The sequence below is a fragment of the Siniperca chuatsi genome, linkage group LG19 (assembly GCF_020085105.1).
Source record: "Siniperca chuatsi isolate FFG_IHB_CAS linkage group LG19, ASM2008510v1, whole genome shotgun sequence".
NCBI lineage: Eukaryota > Metazoa > Chordata > Actinopteri > Centrarchiformes > Sinipercidae > Siniperca > Siniperca chuatsi.
This window is the reverse complement of record NC_058060.1, coordinates 16,814,541-16,836,635: the sequence shown is the minus strand read 5'-3', so window position 1 is coordinate 16,836,635 and position 22,095 is coordinate 16,814,541. Positions and strand designations below refer to the sequence as shown.

The window sequence follows — 22,095 nt, the reverse complement described above, 5'->3', positions numbered from 1 at the left end:
GGATTTTGACACTTGGAGCCAGCCAGAGTAAGTAAACCAAGCAAAGACTTGTTCAGCCCGAGCTGAACAAAATACACAATGCTTTGGAAAAGACAATATTTATTTCTGCAAAGGAAACAGAAGGAAATGCTATACTGATCATTGTCCTGTGTCGGTGATTGTTACTTTTACAGTAAAAATGGTGATTAATTAGACATTTAACTGACTAAAAAGTGTTTTTTTAAAAAAGTATCAGTGATTGAATGAACTGCATACTGTGTCATTGTGTACTATAGAGAAGCCTGTATCAAATGAATGAGTTTAATTGCATCAACACAATTTTAAGTAAAAAAAACAAGCGAAACCTTAGTCTCAGTGTGTATTTTATAGGGTACATTTCCTGTGTCTGCAAATCATACCACCTGTTGTCATAACATGGCAATCTGTGATTTACTGGCAGCAGTACCAAGGGCAGATATTGCAAATTATTCAAGTAAATTACTGAATTGCGTGATATAATTTGGATATATTTGGGAATTACCGACTGTTACAATTTCCTTATTGTTAGCGCTGCAGGTGTTTCTGTTTCATATGTGTTCGCGTTTGGTGAGCATGAATATACGTGGGAGCGTGTTTTTTAGCTCGGAGCATTGCTGCATTTTTCACTATAGAGAGAGATCACAACTAGGATTCTGGGAATCTTGAGAGGACGCTGGTGGGAAAAGGGGGAGATTAGAGCTAAGATGCTGCAGCTGAAAACATTCAAAAGGAGCCAATTACAATTGAATGTGGGGGAACTACAGGCAGAGCGCTCCATGCTTTAAATAATGTAAGATTCACTCACTGCTCAGCAACACAAAGAATTCCTCCCCACATATTTCAGTTTCTCACACAGGTGCCTCTTGCATAATGACTCTAAGTGGACATTTACACAGACACGTGCCTGCATATGTGAGTTTGTGTGTATTTAAACATGTGTTGTGTTGTTGTTGTAGAATATTTATATAGAGTGGGATGCAACACATAAATGGTACTCTTCACAGTTTACAGTAAATCTAACACAGAGCAGAGCCACATTTAAAACTTGAGATGGGAAAAAAATTGAAAATGAAAATCATAACCTGTAAAAAATGCTAAACTAAACATTCTGAAGAATGAAATCAATCTTAAGCATTCTAACCACAGCTATCCACAACTATTAACTATGATAAAAAACACAGATAGCCAAATAGTTAACTATGCTGAGAAATTGCACTATATACTGGTGATAAGTGTTTCTGTACATGAATGCTAAACTACTACAGGGTTGAGACATAGATACAAATGCCTTGTACAATGAGATAATGGGGTTGAGCTGCAAAGTTGGACTGATTTACCAAAAGTTTGTATCCTAGCCTCCATCTACCTTAGGAAATTTTATATGGTTTTGAGAGCTGAGAAGAATGGATGTCTAGTGTTCGGGCAAAGGCAGTTGGGCTTTGCTGTGGAGTCTTGTTCTGTTTCAGTTCTATAAGATGTTCCATATTTCTTGTTTCCTTTTTTGGTGCCACAAGGAAGAACAAAGGGTAGGGTTACTGATCACTGAGAGAAAAAAAATCCTGATTAAAGCTGGATGAGCTGAGATGCTAAAGGAGAATCATTTCCCACAATTTTTTTAACTTTCTAAAAATACAAAATTTCAAGTGGTTGGCAATGAACGCTGAAGTTCTGGGTAAATTAAACCCTTAATTTTGCACTTTATCATAATAACATGTCATTTGCCTTCACTATTTGATTAGTAATAAGGCTCATAGCACAAACAGTAGCAGAAACGAAAGAACGAAAAAATATGTTAATGGTGGTTGTGACTTTTTATGATTAGTCGTAAACAGTTTGAAATCAGTAATCAATAAAAGGTATACATATGCTATATAAATAAGGTATACTACGCTATTCCTTCATCTTAATGAAGACGCAATCGTTAACGTACATCCTACGTCATGTTTCATGTAGAAAAGCACTTTTGCAGCTTTATGATGAAATTCATATTTGTGGAGAAAAATACAAACAACTTATTACTCACTTATTCATACAGCTGAATCTCTCAACACAGTGCGTCTGCTGAGAGGAATATGAGCTGAACTCAGATGTTTACTGTTGGTGAACGGTGAGTTCACCAACAGTAAACATCAAGCGGAAGATGCTGAGCATATGAATGAGTGCGTGCACACGCAACATGCTTGGCACCGTAGGACAGCTAAGCATTGACACTGAGTGACAAGGAGAATACTGACATTGACAAGGCAGTGGCATGCCTGTCAGCTCCGCACTTCAAGACACCTCAAGTATCTCCTTCTGCAAGATATCGGCTGTAGCATTGTTGGCTCTATGTTTACTGATGCTGTAGATTAGATTAGATTAGATTAGATTAAGATAACATTGGATTAGATTACAAGATATAATATTAGATAGATAGATGAATACATAGATAGATAGACAGATATATAGATAGACAGATAGATAAATACAATAGAAAAAAAATGTACTGGCACAAATCCTTATTGTAACTGCCACAAGAGAGACCAGGCTGAGTTTCAAACGAGCAAAACAAAATTATCATATAACAAAAACAATGTCAGGTATGGACACAGATGCACACTCACAAACACACACACACACACACACACACACACACACACACTCACACACACACACACACACACATACACATACACATACACACACACTTATAAGGATACAGGCATGGACAGGAAAACAGAAACTCAGAGCCATTCTGAAGGCCAGACAATATCATATTCAAAACAATAACAGCTCCTGGTAGATTAATATTCCACCTGTTGACACCAAGAAGCAAAAAAAACAACCCTATAAATTAGCTTCAGGGAAATTTGTGACATGAATAATGAGTCAACTCTGATAGCGACGTTTGGCCCTGTAGTGAATACCAGGCCAGTGAGGGCATCACAGCCAGTATACAACCAGACTGACAATAAGAGCAGTGGCAAGACAGCAGTCTCAGGACTTGTTTCGACAGATCTGGCTCTTTGGTCTTTGACAGGTTTAAAGCTCTTCCTGGTTGGGGAAAATCCTTTATCTGGAGAGGGTGAGGTAGCCCTGGAGTCAGGATCGTTCCATCTCCCTGCTCCCATAATGCCTGGCTGATGACTGCATGTCGTGCACCAGTCACACTGCAAGAAAAAATAGCGCCCACCCCACACACACAAGGGTGCGGGTTGGCTGTGTTGTCATAGCAACCCCGTCCTACAGCTGTCAAGTGTTCATCAGTTTCCACAGCAACACCATAAGGTGGAGAGAGTAGACAATTATTTCAGACATAATACAGTTGAAAGGGTCGAATGGAAGCCTTATTAGGTCAAATTACCCGGCTGCAGAGGTTTAACAGAGGCAAGGCTCATGGCCATCTCAAGCAGAGAGTATGGGATTTGCCCTCTGATTTGACCAAATTAGACAGATATAATATTGAAAGTGATGCATTAGGAAAGAAATAACGGTCAACAGGGAATTATTATAATCTTCCCAGCTCAGCGTAAAAAAGTGCTCAATTTTTTAGCCATTGACAAGTGCACGAAGTATCAAGACATATTCCAAAATGTCTGACCCTATCTAAATAGGCAGTATGTAACCATGGTAAAAACAACTGCAGTGACCAAATAGCTAAAACACACTGTCAAGTCACAGAATATGACCTGGTTGTAGCACTACATTAGGCTTTCTGTCTCTGTTGAAATCTTACCAATTTCATAATACCACATCACATTTCACTTGTCATTGTTTAAGATTATTATGCTAATTAGGGTGTATGTGCTTTGTAAATAGTCATTGTGGCCTGTGGCCTGCTCTGGCATCATTTCCAGCTCTGGCATACTAAGAGAAATATGTATGTGCAGTGTCCACCTCAAGAGAACTCCTGAAAAAGAAAATAAATAAATAAATAAATACAAACTCAAAGATGAAAGGAAAAACTGCAGCACCACCCCCCTAACTTTGAGAAGCTAAGTGAAGGTTTCACCAACCTTTTGTAACCATCCCTGAGGCTAGAGGATGCAGCGCAGCAGCCGTTGTGACCTGAATCGTGTGTCTTATTCTGAGTCTGAGAAGAACAGGTTTCATGGCTACAAAGCTTTGGGGGCTTTTATAAAACCAACAATTTAAAAATCAATAGATGCACACTGAACGGAATAAACAAGTACATGCTAGGGACATTTGTGCCTCATAAGAATTACATGTTTTTAAATGAATATCAATCATTACTCATTGGTTGTCTCTACTGTCAACAAATTGATTAATAATATCCACAGTTGCTCAGATAGGTTCTGTCCATCTATCACAAGAGAATGTAAAACACTGCAAAGGGAATGTAAACATCAAGATGCAGTTTCCAACTGTATCTACCTTTAGATCTGCTGCTACCATTACTAGACATTCTTTCACAAATTTTCTCTACCTGCTTAAGATTTTGAATTTTCATCAGGAGTTGGAGTCTATCCCTCGCTCATATAAGGGCGACAGACTCACACTGACATTAATTTAGAGTCTCCAAACCACCAGACCGGCATCATGTCTTGTCTGGAATATGAGAAGAAATCAGGGCCATAGCCAGGATTTTATAAATGCTGAGTTTATGAATCCAAATCCCCACCAGTGCCACCTCCTCACCCATCTATATAATATACTGTATTTCTCCTTACATAATGGCCTAAATATGGCTTGAAAGAATCCTCCACACTGCTGAAAATATCATTTTGAGGGAGAAATACTAGTCATATTAAACGATATTAACTGTAAAAATATCAGAATCAGCCTTAAAAAGCAGACCATGTATAATTTGTCTGCAATTGTAAAACGTTAACTCCTCAGGTCATTAAAATCTCCAAATTCCTAGAAACAATAGAGAGGACATGACATTAGTGTCTTCAATGGTAGCTGTAGCCCTAAATCAGCATCCAAATGAATAAAATAAATAACATTACCAGCAATGGCAACATCCACATATCACTCCTGTTGCTTGCTATCTGCTGTTCTCAGAGGAAGCTTTCATTCAGTCATTATAGCTGCAATGAGAACCTGGCCTATCAAATATCTCCATCATGTTATATTCCATAGTCCAGTGCAAGCAAAGTGGCAAATAAATTGGGCTTCCATTTCACTCAAAGCTTGGCTGCAAGCCTGTGATGACTTTCACAGTGCTGTCAAGATTTCCATCGTTTCACTTAGTACGTGACACAGTTGCACTTACACAATGAGTCAGTGACACAACCAGAGAGCTGTCACACAAGGGTTATGACATGGACAAAGAGTCACTGTGCCTGTGTGTGTATGTATGTGTGTGTGAAAGTAAGTCCGTTGCCTTTTTCTGGAGTGTTTTGCTGCTTTGGACCCAGTTAATGCAAATGTACAAGCAAGAGAAATGGACAGGGAAATTTTAATGGCTCCCTTTCAGAAAATCAGAGAGCTAGCGCTATATTTGGACAGCGCGAGATGGAGACAGCCTAGGGGTCTTGACGTTGGGGCCATCAATGCATTGCAGTGTGATTCTAATCAAAGTGATGAGGGCGCTGGGGTTGGCAGGGATGAGCACCGCGTGGCATGGGAAAAGAACGCCAGTCAGAGTGACAGCTGCACCATAATCTACAGTTCCTCTTTGACACTCACCCAGATCAACTACTTATTGATATACATAATTCATTGCCAAATGAGGACATTAACATTGTCACTGTCGCAGTGTCGCAGGATGCCTTATGACATCCCACTTGACTGTTCTTGAAGAACACAGATTATATTGTGGTAGGAAAAAGATGCACCGAATTCAAAGCAATTACATCTAGGCCTACTTAGAGGGCATTGTGACTTTGTTCATGCATATAGGCTTGGCTATCAATCTCTGTTATCTGTCACTGTGCAAAGGTAAAAGGATGGCTATACATAAAGCAAGAGCAGAGTGTTTCACTGAGGTAGAGATAAATGTGTATTAAAAGGGTTAACATATTATAGATGCCCAAGTGGCGTAACATTACAATGTTAAATCTTTAAACCTGACAGGATCATGTGTGCAATAGGAAAAGAGGTACAGAGAGGTGTGAAAGAACAGCATGAGCTAGGTTTGACCTTTTTAAACATGTTAACTTATCATGTTTTCTGACCATCAAAACCCATAAATTGCAGAAATGAGAAATCTACAGTTGGTTGAACAGTCTTAACATGTTACGCGTTATATTTTTTTTTCTTGAACTCGTTTACTTAAGGCAGATCCCTGTGATGTGTCTATTACATATTCACTGTGAGCAAGTGCCAAACAGACTTATATCTGTATAAAACCAGTAGTGTTTTAAAAAAAAAAATCAATGTTGCCACTAGAAGTGATGAGTGTTAGTGTAGGAGTTCCTTTATAAGGCCAGCTACCTGGGTCAGTGGCTGATATAATGGCACCAAACAGGAGGCAATCAATGAGCAAGAAGTCTCCATCTGCTGCTCGGCCCAACAGCACCATCAGTCTGGTGAAGCCGTAGACGCAGGCCCTAGGATTGAGGACAAGCAGACAGAAGCACACACAGTGAGGTCATCAAGGAGCGCCACCCAGAGCAGGCTTATCAGTCATCCCTCTAACCACAGCAGGGCTTCCCCCAGAGTAGTCTGGGTAATGGGGCCAGACACTACCAGCAGTTGACCTGTTTCCAGGCAGCGGCTGCTTAGCACAGGTGGACACACAAAGCTGCACACACTACAGTGGGTAGTGTTAAATTTAACCACATATATATATGTGTGTGTGCGTGTGTGTGGATCTACACAGCCCTACCTTCACATGACATAATAAAAAGGCACCAGAATTATGCGTATATGTGTTTGTGTGTACACAGAATCACCTGAAAGACAAAAAAAACATGAGAAGAGTTTGTGAAGGGCATTGCCACAGAATTAAAACAGAAGCAGTATTTTTATCAGCTCTGGGGCCTGGCAATAGAACAAATCTAAAATCTGACTGTCCCAGAATGCACCACTGTATGCTCTCTCTTATAAAAATATTGTGCAAAAACTTGCTAACATGTCCATTCAGCATTCAACGCTGCAGTCCAGCTCCTGACTGGTAATGGATGTGTGTTAAGTACTAATCCTGTTACTGTGAAGCATCCCATAATAATTAGCCAGCATGTCCTCTGGAGAACCTTTCTGTCCATTGGCATAACTCTGTTACCATGGTGACGCACACAACCTGTCCCCAGCGCCAGGATTTAAAGTACTGCTCTCAGGTCGGGCAACTAAGCTGTCTTATTCTTGTATCTTAAAGGGAGATTGGAAGTTATGGTAATGACATTCAGTGTGTGTGTGTGTGTGTGTGTGTGTGTGTGTGTGTGTGTGTGTGTGTGTGTGTGTGAGGGATACAGAGACAGAGAGTGAGACAGACAGAGAAAGAGAGAAGGTGGATGTACTATGTCAGTAAGGTTCCCTCACTCCCATGACACTCTTTTTTTCCCCCCAGAGGATATGGCAGACTCACTAACAAGCAACAGCACTGGTCAGGTCTGGTGCCTTCGAATCAAAGAATGTGCACATGACCCAACATGTCAAACCCTTCCCTGCATCCCAGGGGAATGGGGGGGAGTTTGACAAAGGGCGTTCCTGGGGAAGAACTAATGTATTGAAGAAAGAAGGAAGAAAAGTGAGGAAAAACAACATCTTTAACTGGGTAACTGGGTATTGGCAAGTTGGAGAAGCCTATTAGTTCCAGCTATAGTATCTAGAGGGCATGAACCTTTTCCATGGATATAAAAAAAAATGTGAATCAGTTAACAATAAAATTATTACATGACAATGGAAATAATGTCATGAATAAACCACAAGCACACTAAGTAACTGTAAAATAGCAGCTTTAAGAGTCTTTGAATATGAAAAATATTGACATCACATTTTATATCAGGAAAAAGAAAGCAATTACACTCAGGGGCCATTTTGTTAGGTACACATGTACAATATAATGCAATCAAAACAACAGCCTTGCTATAACATCTATCTTCACGAAGCTCATAATGCTTCGTTTTTGGTTTTGATGTGTAAATTCAATTATATGTTTATTACTGAGGTCATAGTTAAAGGTGATGTTGTACTGGACTACATTACCCTGCATCACCTGAAACTGAACTTCTTTGTTTCCATGATGGCCCAGGAATCAGGCCTATTGTTTTCTGGCTGCACTTTAACGTGATGAGGGAGGTGCAGCCAGAAAGAATTGTTTTTACTCGCCCAGAAATCAGAAAACAATAGGCCTGATTACTGGGCTGGGTAAACAGTACAGAAGATTCCTCCCTGAGGGCAGGGCTTAAGCAACACAGAGTAGCTTAAATTTCTGAGTTCTCGAACCATTTTCACAATTGAGAATGACTTCCGGATGGGAGCTGTAAAGTCTTGAATTTGAAAACATTGTCCAGATGACTATGATTGAAACCTTTTCTACTATTGTTTTTAATGAAAACTTCATACCTTCAAAACATCAGAAAGTAGTATCTAGAGGGCATGAACCTTTTCCATGGATATAAAAAAAATGCGAATCAGTTAACAATAAAATGATTACATGACAATGGAAATAATGTCATGAATAAACCACAAGCACACTAAGTAACTGTAAAATAGCAGCTTTAAGAGTCTTTGAATATGAAAAATATTGACATCACATTTTATATCAGGAAAAAGAAAGCAATTACACTCAGGGGCCATTTTGTTAGGTACACATGTACAATATAATGCAATCAAAACAACAGCCTTGCTATAACATCTATCTTCACGAAGCTCATAATGCTTCGTTTTTGGTTTTGATGTGTAAATTCAATTATATGTTTATTACTGAGGTCATAGTTAAAGGTGATGTTGTACTGGACTACATTACCCTGCATCACCTGAAACTGAACTTCTTTGTTTCCATGATGGCCCAGGAATCAGGCCTTTATTGTTTTCTGGCTGCACTTTAACGTGATGAGAGGGAGGTGCAGCCAGAAAGAATTATTTTTACTCGCCCAGAAATCAGAAAACAATAGGCCTGATTACTGGGCTGGGTAAACAGTACAGAAGATTCCTCCCTGAGGGCAGGGCTTAAGCAACACAGAGTAGCTTACATTTCTGAGTTCTCGAACCATTTTCACAATTGAGAATGACTTCCGGATGGGAGCTGTAAAGTCTTGAATTTGAAAACATTGTCCAGATGACTATGATTGAAACCTTTTCTACTATTGTTTTTAATGAAAACTTCATACCTTCAAAACATCAGAAAGTAGTATCTAGAGGGCATGAACCTTTTCCATGGATATAAAAAAAATGCGAATCAGTTAACAATAAAATGATTACATGACAATGGAAATAATGTCATGAATAAACCACAAGCACACTAAGTAACTGTAAAATAGCAGCTTTAAGAGTCTTTGAATATGAAAAATATTGACATCACATTTTATATCAGGAAAAAGAAAGCAATTACACTCAGGGGCCATTTTGTTAGGTACACATGTACAATATAATGCAATCAAAACAACAGCCTTGCTATAACATCTATCTTCACGAAGCTCATAATGCTTCGTTTTTGGTTTTGATGTGTAAATTCAATTATATGTTTATTACTGAGGTCATAGTTAAAGGTGATGTTGTACTGGACTACATTACCCTGCATCACCTGAAACTGAACTTCTTTGTTTCCATGATGGCCCAGGAATCAGGCCTATTGTTTTCTGGCTGCACTTTAACGTGATGAGGAGGTGCAGCCAGAAAGAATTAGTTTTACTCGCCCAGAAATCAGAAAACAATAGGCCTGATTACTGGGCTGGGTAAACAGTACAGAAGATTCCTCCCTGAGGGCAGGGCTTAAGCAACACAGAGTAGCTTAAATTTCTGAGTTCTCGAACCATTTTCACAATTGAGAATGACTTCCGGATGGGAGCTGTAAAGTCTTGAATTTGAAAACATTGTCCAGATGACTATGATTGAAACCTTTTCTACTATTGTTTTTAATGAAAACTTCATACCTTCAAAACATCAGAAAGTAGTATCTAGAGGGCATGAACCTTTTCCATGGATATAAAAAAAATGCGAATCAGTTAACAATAAAATGATTACATGACAATGGAAATAATGTCATGAATAAACCACAAGCACACTAAGTAACTGTAAAATAGCAGCTTTAAGAGTCTTTGAATATGAAAAATATTGACATCACATTTTATATCAGGAAAAAGAAAGCAATTACACTCAGGGGCCATTTTGTTAGGTACACATGTACAATATAATGCAATCAAAACAACAGCCTTGCTATAACATCTATCTTCACGAAGCTCATAATGCTTCGTTTTTGGTTTTGATGTGTAAATTCAATTATATGTTTATTACTGAGGTCATAGTTAAAGGTGATGTTGTACTGGACTACATTACCCTGCATCACCTGAAACTGAACTTCTTTGTTTCCATGATGGCCCAGGAATCAGGCCTATTGTTTTCTGGCTGCACTTTAACGTGATGAGGGAGGTGCAGCCAGAAAGAATTGTTTTTACTCGCCCAGAAATCAGAAAACAATAGGCCTGATTACTGGGCTGGGTAAACAGTACAGAAGATTCCTCCCTGAGGGCAGGGCTTAAGCAACACAGAGTAGCTTAAATTTCTGAGTTCTCAAACCATTTTCACAATTGAGAATGACTTCCGGATGGGAGCCGAAACGTCTTGAATTTGAAAACATTGTCCAGATGACTATGACTGAAACCTTTTCTACTATTGTTTTTAATGAAAACTTCATACCTTCAAAACATCAGAAAGAGAAAAAAAAGATAATAATATAATCCTTTCATATATCATATCCATCAAGGACTGCTTTTTTTCTACAATTAGTAATGTTGCAGAGTTACAACAGGAAAACAACAAAACTGGTCTCTGTGTGCAGAAAAATGAGTGCATCAGTAACAACTGGTTTGCAAAGATTTCAATTTCCTCCAAAGTCTGAGAGTGCCATCTAGCTTTGTGATGCCAGAATAGCAACGCTACACATTAGTAGCGGTGTCCATGTTCCATACTACTGTACATACTAATGTTAGGCAGGTTTTGATTATTTAGTGTGTTCACACTAGAACAATTAAACTAATTCTGCTTAATTTTTGAGTGTGCTGTTGATGTACACCATAGAACCGTTCATAGCAGACATTTGACTTATCATAGTAGAAAAAGCACAGGTGTGATTAATAACCTTAAAGATGGCTCTATCTCATGTATGTCAAATACAACAGTAATTAATGTTATTAGTTACGATCTATATTAAGTCTTTGTAAAAAATGTTTACTTCTTGTAAAAATAGTACATTACATGGATTTTATGTACTGTATACTAACTGCAAAAACATGACAGTGACAGTTAGTATTTAGTATATACTGTACTATGTACTAATAGCATGCAGTTAGGAACTGGGACATATCATGTGAATTTACAAATGGTACAGAATCTCATTTGACTGAAAATGAGCAACATAATAATTGAAAATGAGCACAATTATAATTCATAATCAAAACATGAACATATCTGTACTGTATATGACAATAAAGAAGGGAAAATGAGTGAATGAATACAACACTGTTGCATTTTCTACAGCGACTAATAGTGATAGCACCTTCCATGAATGAAATGCAGCTTAATGTGCCTCTAACATGTAGTCATACACACAATTTGTATTGACTGTTTGTACCTTCTAATATTTCTTAATGTCAGAATGTCAAAAAATGCTTACCCTATGGTCACACAGCTGATTATGGTACCCAAAAAAGCAAAGGTCAGAACAGATCCAAGATTCTCAATGAATCGTTTCTAGAACAGAAAATAAAATTAACACCAAACAGACAAACAAAGAGGTCGACAATATGCAACAAATTTACTTAAATTTCATGCAACAAACAGCAGCACACACTAAGACAGTGGTTTTTTCAAATTGATGGAGCACAGTCCTATGATGATGTCTTTTTCCCCTACTTGTAGGCATGTCAGGACAGCAGTCTCACCTGATTAAGGGTGTAAGCTCCATGGAAGATGATGGGTGGCAGGAACAGATTGAAAAGAACCTCGGGATCAAAGGTCTCCTGTAAAAGACAGCGCTGTTGTGTTGGTGACTGACAGGGCTCCGTGGGGAGCGAGAGGACTCCGTTTACTGAATGTGACTGACTGACAGACAGATATTACACACACATCGTTCACTTCAGCAGCTCTGTTTTGTCAGAAAGGCACCAGTTCTTTTTTCTCTTTGAATCCCAATGTCACAATAGTCTCCAGGTACCACAACAACCTTATCTGTCCTCTATTTATAAAAACCCCCAAAAAACTATTGCATGTTGTTAATAGAAAAAATGGGAAAGTGTGACACTCCAGGCTTATGTGCCAATGTTTAGACTTTTTTGATTATTCCTACCCTTGAACATTGTAGTTGGGAGCATTATAAGTACTAGCCAACTGACATTTACCACTGCACAGAGTTAGCTACCAAAAAGTAGGTTCCCTCATATCTAGTTACAAAAATCATCACTCTGGTTGCATTTAATATAATTACTGTGTACAACACTAGCATTCTGTTCCTGTGCCCTGACTCAGACTTCCACAGCTGATTAAAGCTCTAAAGTCTGACTGCTTGCGTCAGTCTTCACCATAGAGGCTCCCAGCATTCATTAGAATGGGAATAAGCATTTACGGTTAGTATAGCCACACGTGTTCAGGCAACAGATGGATTAACATTAAACAACATCCAAGCTGCTAATCACAACAACCTGCATTATCGTCAACACGAACAGTAACCAGAATGCAAGGCGTTTTTTATCATACCGTGCACGTTCTCTGTCTGTTTCTCATCCTAGCCAATATGATGCAATACAAGCCGCTCAGAAAGGTAGCCTTTCATGTCCATCATCCTTGAATCTTTTTCATGTCTGTTGTGGGTACATTCTGAGGATCAAACAGCAGTGATATTCAATTCAGATCAAAATAATGCTTCTTTTTCCTGATTCCTACAAGGTCTCATTACATTGCTAAAAATTTAATTCCAAATGATTACATTTCAGTCCAAAAGGCAAGATGTGGTGATGATGCTTGCTGAAATAGGGCTGTGGTCACAGACCTTTGAGAATGGCCTAGATTTTGCTTTTTAAAAAACAGACCAAACGTAGAAGCAACCTAAGTAGCATGAATATTTGGACAAATGAAAATAGGTCTGCCTCTGTAAATGTCCTATTTCCAGGACACATTGCATTTTGGTGAACATATACACGTGTATGTGTGGATATGTGGAAGATTGCATTTTATTAATTACCATTTCTAATGCTGGTATAGAGTTTGGAGGGCCACCATGTTTTCTCAGTAATTCATACTTGAAATGGTTGCTAGAGCTACAAATTGTTCCTATGTTTCTGCTACTATCACCCGGCTCAATATAAATTACTTTTTTGCGGCTGCAATTACCCACACAGCACAATATATGTATATTTTCATCCATGCAGGCTTTGCATGACAAATACAAAACTGCATAACAGAGACTTATACATACACTGTAATCAATAAATTATGCATATGCTGGTGGCTTTATTCTAAGGGCCACCTGCACCACAGAGTCGAGGATGGAGGTGTGTTGTATACACTAATTGCCTCTTCAGCTGAGCAGCACTAAATTTAATCAGACCACAAACTTTAATGCCTTACTCCCCAGTGGAAGATAATGGACTCTGTAATGCAATGAAATCCTTATCTCTCTCTGCTAGGTCCCCATATGTATCAGACTTAATGGCGTGAAGGCTGCACAGAATGGTCTGACCGATGTAATGGCCTTTGTGGTAGCCTCTGCTGGTTTACTAATGAGACCCCAGCATTCAAAGGGGCCAAAGAGCCCAAGCCATTACTGAAGAGTTACACTTGGCTTGGATGATTTGCAAGGTTCATGGTTCACTTACTCCCTTTCTTTCGGGTTTAAATATCGCTCTGAGATTAAGAAATACATTTTCAAATATGCTCATTCCACATCCTCTCATGCTTGTTGGCCATCGTGTTGCTGAATCCCTGGCTCATTGGTTGGTTTCTTTGATATGACAAATCTCTCTGATAGCATTGCTAAAATATGAAAGCGAGCCAGAAAACAGTAATAATGCTAATGAGAGACAACCAGAGGGCCATCTCAGGGCTTAGGCTCTTCTACTTAGAAGTGATATTAGAGTCTCTGATCTAATTTCTAAAAATAATTGCTGTGAGCAGTTTGCAGCACTCTGGCTTAAGGTCCAGTTCTAACATTATTTCTGTTGCACCTCAGTGACAAAAAATAATACAAATACACTGTACTTTGATAAACCGTTTAAGAATCCTTGTATGTAGAATTCAAAGGAGACATTCAGCATTAAAAAACATAATACTCCTTCCTGATAAAAAGTGATAAGTATCTTTTGTTGAGAATGCATTTTTGACTGGATGTTTTTTTTATATTCAGTGCAGTCTTCACAAAATTAACATACCAATATACTGTATACGATACAGTATATTATATTATTTTATGTTATATATAAGTGTAACATAAATGAGCAAAGATGTTCAATTTCATGCTACAGAAACAATATTATGTTAATTGTAAAAAAAAAATAAAATAAATTACATTTCAACAACTGTTCTGACCAAACCTCTGTTTGAGTCAGCAGGGTTCATAAACTCAATCGGCATCAAATCATCAAGTAGCAGTGCATCTCTACTACGCTAAGAAATCATCATTGATATACAGTATGCACAGCATTTTGTGATTTGGAAATTTGTTCACAGTATCACAGTTCCCTCCATTTTATAACAAACAGATGGTAGATATTCACATCCATTACTGTGTTCTGTGTCACAGGTTGAGATGACCATCTCTATCTAAGAGGAAAAAGCTGCAGCGCCTGCTGAGATTACCTAACTATCTCACACCTTTCCTGCAGTGCAGAGCAATCCAGCATCAGTATCACTTGCAATATGGGAAGTCTGCAAGTAAACACACAACTAGGAAAATGTCTTGAGAGAAACACACATTTCAAGTAAAAATAAATTGGGTTTTCTGATTGTATTCACACAGTTTATGTTTGCAGTTGTCGGCAGGAACATATTTTTTAAGAAAACGTTTGTGTAAAGCCTTTTTTTTGTTCATTGATCAGACTCTTTGTGTTGCTTTATCTATTCTACTAGAGTAAATGCTCTGTTTATTGGTTTCTGTGTTTAGTTGTCTTCTAATTTTGCCTTGTCCACACAGCACACCTGAAAATGTAATCTCCCCTATCTTTTCCTTAATAAATCCTTAATATAGGTTAAATTGCTCTCTTGCACTCTTTCTCTCTGTACCACAACTCTCTTGCTTCCCTAATAACAAACAAGTTATTTATACAAGCAAGCAATTTAGAGGAAAACCAATAACTAAGCTCCATTAGAGGAGCCTGTTGATGTAAATACCCAGCATACACAAGGGGGAAAATATAGATGTGATCAAAGGAAAGGCATTTCAAACAAAATAATACTACATCAGAGGAAAAGAAAGCATTCTGTATGGTGCAGTTTGTTTTCACAAGTTAAAGCAAATGTTTTATTAGGACAGGTTGTATCATTTTTCACTAGTGCCTATGTTGTGTCACAACCTGCAGCACCTATCCACATAAAAGAGTCACTTAACATGTGTTTGAAGTGCAGGTTAAACTAAATTGCCATAGTTACCGTATGAGGGGTTGAGACCGGTGGGCATCTTTGGTTGACTGTTTCAACATGTCTAAAACAGTGGAAGTGTGAAGTGATGTTGACCATCAAGATGAGAGGAGTGCTGTTAAGACCACCACAACTGCACTCAGTCTCCATGTTGTCCAAATGTTCTCCCCAGTGAAATGACACGCATCTTACTGTTAACCCCACAAGCATACCTGCAGAAGAGCACAAAAAATAAAGAACAGGCTGCTGTTATGAAAACTATGGCAATCCTCTAATATCTTACTTTGAGGAAAAATATTACAAAAATATTCCAGAAGTAAATAAATCATTATGCAGATACTATAATGCAAAAAACTACAACATACTTTACACAAATGTACCACATATAGGAAAACAATCTATATTACATGTTGTTATAGTGATGAAACACTGGTGAAACTGCAAACTTTTAAATATTGCATGAATCAAGTATACTGCTGGTTGGTGAGCCCTTAATAGTTTATGGCATCTGGAGCTATCTAGCAATTAAGGTACCCTATTTGGTGTAATGGTAGCTCAAAATAAAATATAATTTATCACCATAAAGCCAAACAAACACCCACATATACAATGTGATTGTACATATACAATCATATATCATACTTTTAAAAATATCCTTATCCTTATTTTGTTTTAGCTGTTAACAATTATCTGAGCTAACTTACATCAGATTGATCATGGTTGGTGTGTTAACTCTGAATTTCCCACATAAAGATAAATCAGTCTAAACTCTGCTCTGTCAATAAAGCTAAAGCTGGATAAAGCTAAATTAGATGATGTGGCCCTCCACTACATTCCTACTAAGGCTCAAAATTCGACAAATTGTGACCAAAATTGACTTTATTTCATTAACATTTTGATATAAACTGTGAGTACAGGAAGTGTTGTTGAATAGCGGCTTCCGTACTCTTTAGGCTACTCTACATAGGTTATCAGCTAAGGCTACTTACCATAAAACATTGCACCTCCAGTTTCATTTATAAGTCTGTATTTAAACTGTTTTAACTTCCACACACTGAGAATGGTTATAAGTGCCAAGCCAATTGCAGCGAGTACCAATAATGCTGCACTGTCTTGTCGGTGCTTCATAGTGCCTGGCATCCTCTCAGCATGGGTCAAACTTCTCGGAAACAATCGCTGTACTTCAGTTCAGCAACAGCAACATCCGCATCAGCAGCGCTCGAGAGCCCGTGCTGCCTTTATGTCGCTTGGAAATCTCTGCTTTCTTTTTAACAGGTGGGAAATAGCCCTACAGGTTTTTGTGCCATTTATGGAAAACGACAAAATGTATTAGGCTACATAATAAAGATATTTTGGCGATCATGATTTTATTTTATAAATCGAGAGATACGACGTTATTTTTGCTACAGTGCCAATGCAACACATGTGTATGAGGCGTGCTACAAGTAAAATGCAAGAGCAGTGAAACATACGTAGAATAACAACTGGACAAGGTATAATCACCATAGTCTGAGAAAGCCAAATTATAGCTAGACGTTAGACGTATACAAATAAGATAGATCACATTTTCCGACTGACTCGTCTCATGTCGTTATGTCTTTGCGATCCTAAATTATGGTATTTTCCAAGCTACATGAACGCACCACTCTTTGGGTGTCAGCCTCTCATTTTCCAGCAGGTGGCGGTAAATACAAACTAATGCACGCGGAGCCTAGAAGCCCACTGTGATAGGCCGGAACATTGAATTTCCAGTCTCACTGTCCCTTAGCTCTAAGTCAATCAGTCATGGACTTAATTAGTAGTTAATTAATTAATTGGTCGTTTGGTCGCAATGGCCTATTTTCATCTTTCATTTACTTAGATTGTATTACAAAAATTATAAAAATGTAAAAACTTTCCTAGATATAGGCCTATGTGTCAATCAGTTGTGCCCCTTGGCTGAAAAATGAAACACTGAACTTAACACGGTTGAATTAGGCCCATCGGTCCTATTACACATGCAGTTAATGGTGTACGGACAAGTCTAACTTTCAACTGATTATGTTGTCTTCTGATAAAGAAAACAAGGGGCTGGTTTTCCTATAGCCTATGAAGCTGCTGTAGGCTCACAATTTTCAGCATTTATTTCCGATCCGATTAAGTTTCACTGCATGGTAATCGAAATTAAAGTTTAATTTTAGCTTATGTTACTATTTTCCATAAAAGATTGCTTTTAGGCTGATGGAGGCGCTGAGAAAAAATAGAAAATTTGGCAAACTTTGCACTGGGGGCGGCGTTCCAGACAAGACAATATTAGAACAATCGCTTAGCAACTACGGTCGTAAACAGACATCGGATGTCGTAAAAGGTAAAGAGACTGGTGTTGAAAAGAGTCGAAACAGAACCCATTGTGGTGTTGGAGAGGAGTGAGCTGCTGCCTGGGAGAAAAAGAAAAGAGGCAATTTCGTGACCACAAATTGATTCATTATAAGCGGACAGATATGGACCATAATATACAATACAGTCGCCGGTGTCCTTTGTGAATAGGACCGTGTCGTCCAGCCGGAAAGAGCCGGTATATGAAGAGTTAAGACCCGACATCCCAACTGTTTATTTCGGCAGCTAGCAGGCTAGCTGGCTAGACACCTTTGAGCTAGAAATGTGGAGCCCGTGTGAGTTCGCATGATAGAGATCTTCGTCGAGCTTTGAAGAAGCTGTTTTCGGTTTAGATATTGTCGGCGGTGATTTAAAGTATCAGTCGCCCGCTTTGTAAGTAGCCGCAACTTTGAAGAATGATATCAACTGAGCGCTAAGCATTTCACTACTACAGACCCGGAGAGGAGAAAGTCATACAGGTTTGTTTCACAGTTTTATTCTCTTTGCAGTCCGTGTTCACATTGAACTAAGCCTTTAATAATGTGAATTGGCACAATTTAAGGAGTCGGTTTTACGCTCTTTCTTGTAGCCTCGACTTGACTACGTTAGATGAATATAGCAAAAACTATACATAAGAGGATGCTTGACACTTGCTACCACCTAAAATGATTAAATGATTAGATAAAATACCAGACGACAGAGTTTGGGGGGGTTTTTTTAGAAACAAACTCTCTTATCAGATGCACCACATCCGCTGAACGGTGAAGTTTGTTATTACTACTAATAGAGCTGGTGTTGGTGTCATTTTTGTTAAAAGAGAACTATCTTTGGCATCTCAAATTAACGGTCGTCTTAATTTTTCGGTTGTTTATTTGATTTAGAGAACATTAGTTATGTCCATTGCAGGTACATAAATTCAACTTAATGTCCACTACAACATATAATAAATATAACTGCAATGGAGTGTCATCATGCACAAGCTACTGTGCAGCCAGACAGATGTATGATAGGCGACAATGTGCTGTCCCTTAAACCTCTAAACATATATTCCTTTAGTTATTTGGATAAATTATAGCAATAACATCTGTATTAAGAAGGTATTTATTTGCTTGAGGCACCATTAACATTTTAGATTTGTTCATTGAAAGTATTTCAAGTATATATTTAGTATATTTAAAGCACTGTAGTTTTTGTTTACTTAAAAACAACGTACCTCAACAGGTTTTCACTTGACCAACTTGATTTGCTATGTATTTGTCTTCCGTGTTGGCGTGAGCAATTTGTCCATCAGACAGAACGGCTCAGGCATTTAAAATGAAAGCATAATTTGCAATAATAGCTAAAATGACTTGACCATGAGATTACTGCGATTGTATGCTCTTTGCAAACTTCTGCCCTTGATTTCTTCAAGGGAAAAATAGATTACCACAACAGTTCTACTATTTGGTCCAGAAAAGGCTTATAATAAGTCCTAAGGAATTTCTCTTTACAGACTAATGAATAGAATGGGCTGCTTAGAATTAATTTTTCCATATCAGGAGACTAATTGTGGAGCCTTTCTGCAAGGTTAGTCGACAAGGGAACTATGAAAATAGACCAGTACACTTAAGACATTCTGCTAGTGGTTGATTTGAATGTTTCTCTGCGCTCAGCAGGGGAATGTCTTGTAATTGTAGCCTAAAAGCTCCCACAGGACCAGTATATTTTTGTTTTTGATCTCCAAACTCACCAAATCATACTCGGATAAAGCAACTTCCACAACAGATGGAGCTACAGTAGGAATGACCTTAAATGTAATAATAAATGTCTGTCAGGTAATCAACTTAGATGAGGCATTTGTTTTGCAATAGCATTAACATGAGATTTTCAATATGTGACAACTTTTCAAACTTCTACAGAGTGATGCTGGCTCGTAAAAATGTGCAGCTGTTGAAATTAAACAAAACAAACGTGTTATCAGTTGAAGAATCCAGAGCAGGTTTTCCCAGCTCAAGCGTGTCCTTCCAGACAGCTGCGGCAGTTTGGCGCAAAGCAGATAGCATTGATATTCTCATTAAAACTTCTAGCATTTGGTTTAGGCTAGAGATGAATGGACTAATGTTAGTGTGGAGATGTTGCTAATTGGTGCTTATATTCTGAGGACTCAATTTTCCATTAGGCACACGAATGTTATTGTCATTTGAATCTATCCATCACTGTCTACGTGTTTGTTGTACTGAGGCAATCCGGCTGTGGCTGAATGTTTTTGTGATCAAACATTATTGACTCCCTCAGTCGATAACCTTGGCAACAGTAGTTCCTCTCTCCACCTAGAGCCGCACATTGCAATGGAAGGGAGGGTGGGTAAGAGGAAGCTTTTTCCAAGCTTTGAGTAGGGCTCAGTGGTAATGCCAGCAGTCTCCAGGGGTAGACACGTTCATGTGTGTGTTTGTGTATGTCCATTCAGAGATGGAGAACTGCTACTCTGTATTCAAGTGATCTCTTTCCATTTATTTCCATCACAAGAGCAATAACTTTCTCTCACCTTGCTCTTCACTAGCTATACATGGGTTATATCTTTCCACCCTCTATTTTTCCAACTCCTCCACTGTATTCCTGTCCTTTTCACCACTTCCTCTTTGCACTCTCTTTTGCATTTTATATTGGAATTAATCACACATGTTCATGTGTGGCTTGACTTCATTATATCGTAATGAAGTTTAGCCTCAGGTGCAGTGAAGGAAATGGGTTAGCCCGAGAGTAGCCTTGCCCTCGTACACCATTATCTGAAACCAGTTTTACACAATGAGCTGTGGAAAAGATTATTCAAAAAGGAAATTTCCTTTTCAACCCTCTTTCTTATCTGGGTTATTCTGTCAAAATCTAAGTTTAATAAAAGTTGAAATATTAGGATATTACGATGTCATCTTCCTCTGTCTCGACCTTTGTCATTCTGTTTTAAGCCAACATGGGGCCTATTGCTTCATCTTGCGCCTTTTCTGTCCCAGTAATGAGCCATTTTGCGGCTCTTAACATCTGCCAAACTTGGAACATTTTGAATGCGAGACTCATCTCCCATGCATGAGGAGTCAGGCTTCCTTTGATTTGCCCTCTTTTCTTTGCTTCTCTTTCGAAACGCTCACCGCAGTACTTTGTAGACTGAGTACGCTGAAAAACTTTCTTACCCCAGTTTTGGCAGCGGCTGTTTATGATGAAAGGTAATTTGGTGCTTATTCTAAACAGGGTTTTCCTCTTGGTATTGTGCATCCCTCCTTCTCGCAGAGTGCAGAAGGAGCAGAGGCATCGTGGGGGAGGAATGGAAGAGGGGGGCTAATTTAAAACACAAAGTTTTCTGTGGGCACAATGAGGTTTGTCCAAAAGAAAACACTGCTTTAAATTTCACTGCCCTTCTATTCCGGTGGGTAACATCTGTGTTAGAATACAAAGCATCTGGCTGCAATTTCAAGCTTTAAGTGAACTTTACCCTTGTCAAAAACCTGAGTAGGCAACCTTGCCATAGAACTCTATACAGTCTGCCTTCCTCTCTGCATGTCCCATTAAATACCTCTCAACCATGGGGTGGCATACAGCAATTGAGGGAGTGAGGGAGTTAAATAAATGGTTTTACAGGTAAAATTCACAAGAAGCAGTCTAGTGGGGTAATTACCAGGGAAAAATATCCCAGTCTTAAATGACCATGCCATCCTTCCAATAAAGCTGAATGTTTTGATCTCATTCACACTATTACTCGGTGTGTAGCAGCAGCAGTGGCAAGCTATAAAAACTCTAATCTAGTAGCATTTCAATACTTACAGACTCCTGCTTCATGCTAAACAAAAGTACAGGATCAAGGATAAGCCATCTGTGGCAGATTCATGCATTTCATTGTCAACATTTAAAGCATTTTAACACCCTGCCTGTCTCTCATTAACAAAGAAAATACAGCGTGTATCTTATCCTTTCACTCCAGCAATTAGTATGGTCATTGACATAATCCAGGTAACGCTCCATAGGTAATTGAGGCCTAACACTTTCTCTGGAGAGGAGGAAGAAGCTATGTATCCTCCC

General features: G+C 38.6%; 2 protein-coding genes across 3 annotated transcripts in view; one reads left to right on the top strand and one right to left on the bottom strand.

Annotated features, from left to right (window-relative positions):
• The window catches only part of LOC122866537 (sodium/hydrogen exchanger 9-like), a 60,143-nt gene extending 43,252 nt beyond the window's left edge, over window positions 1-16,891 (bottom strand). Inside the window, exons 1-5 of one of the 2 annotated variants that reach the window (XM_044176293.1) lie at window positions 16,683-16,891; window positions 15,706-15,905; window positions 12,009-12,086; window positions 11,741-11,817; window positions 6,400-6,515 (exon numbers count right to left, since the gene is read on the bottom strand). In XM_044176293.1, the coding sequence (XP_044032228.1) occupies window positions 6,400-6,515; window positions 11,741-11,817; window positions 12,009-12,086; window positions 15,706-15,905; window positions 16,683-16,833 (622 nt within the window). In that variant the 5' untranslated portion in view covers window positions 16,834-16,891. Of the gene's footprint in view, window positions 1-6,399; window positions 6,516-11,740; window positions 11,818-12,008; window positions 12,087-12,819; window positions 12,940-15,705; window positions 15,906-16,682 lie in introns of those variants that run through there. The other variant, XM_044176294.1, reaches the window with a different exon arrangement.
• Window positions 16,892-18,047: 1,156 nt separating this feature from the next.
• dipk2ab (divergent protein kinase domain 2Ab) overlaps window positions 18,048-22,095 on the top strand; it is a 31,152-nt gene continuing 27,104 nt past the window's right edge. Inside the window, exon 1 of the mRNA XM_044176719.1 lies at window positions 18,048-18,527. The gene's annotated coding sequence lies outside the window, so the exon portion shown is untranslated. The remainder of the gene's footprint in view (window positions 18,528-22,095) is intronic.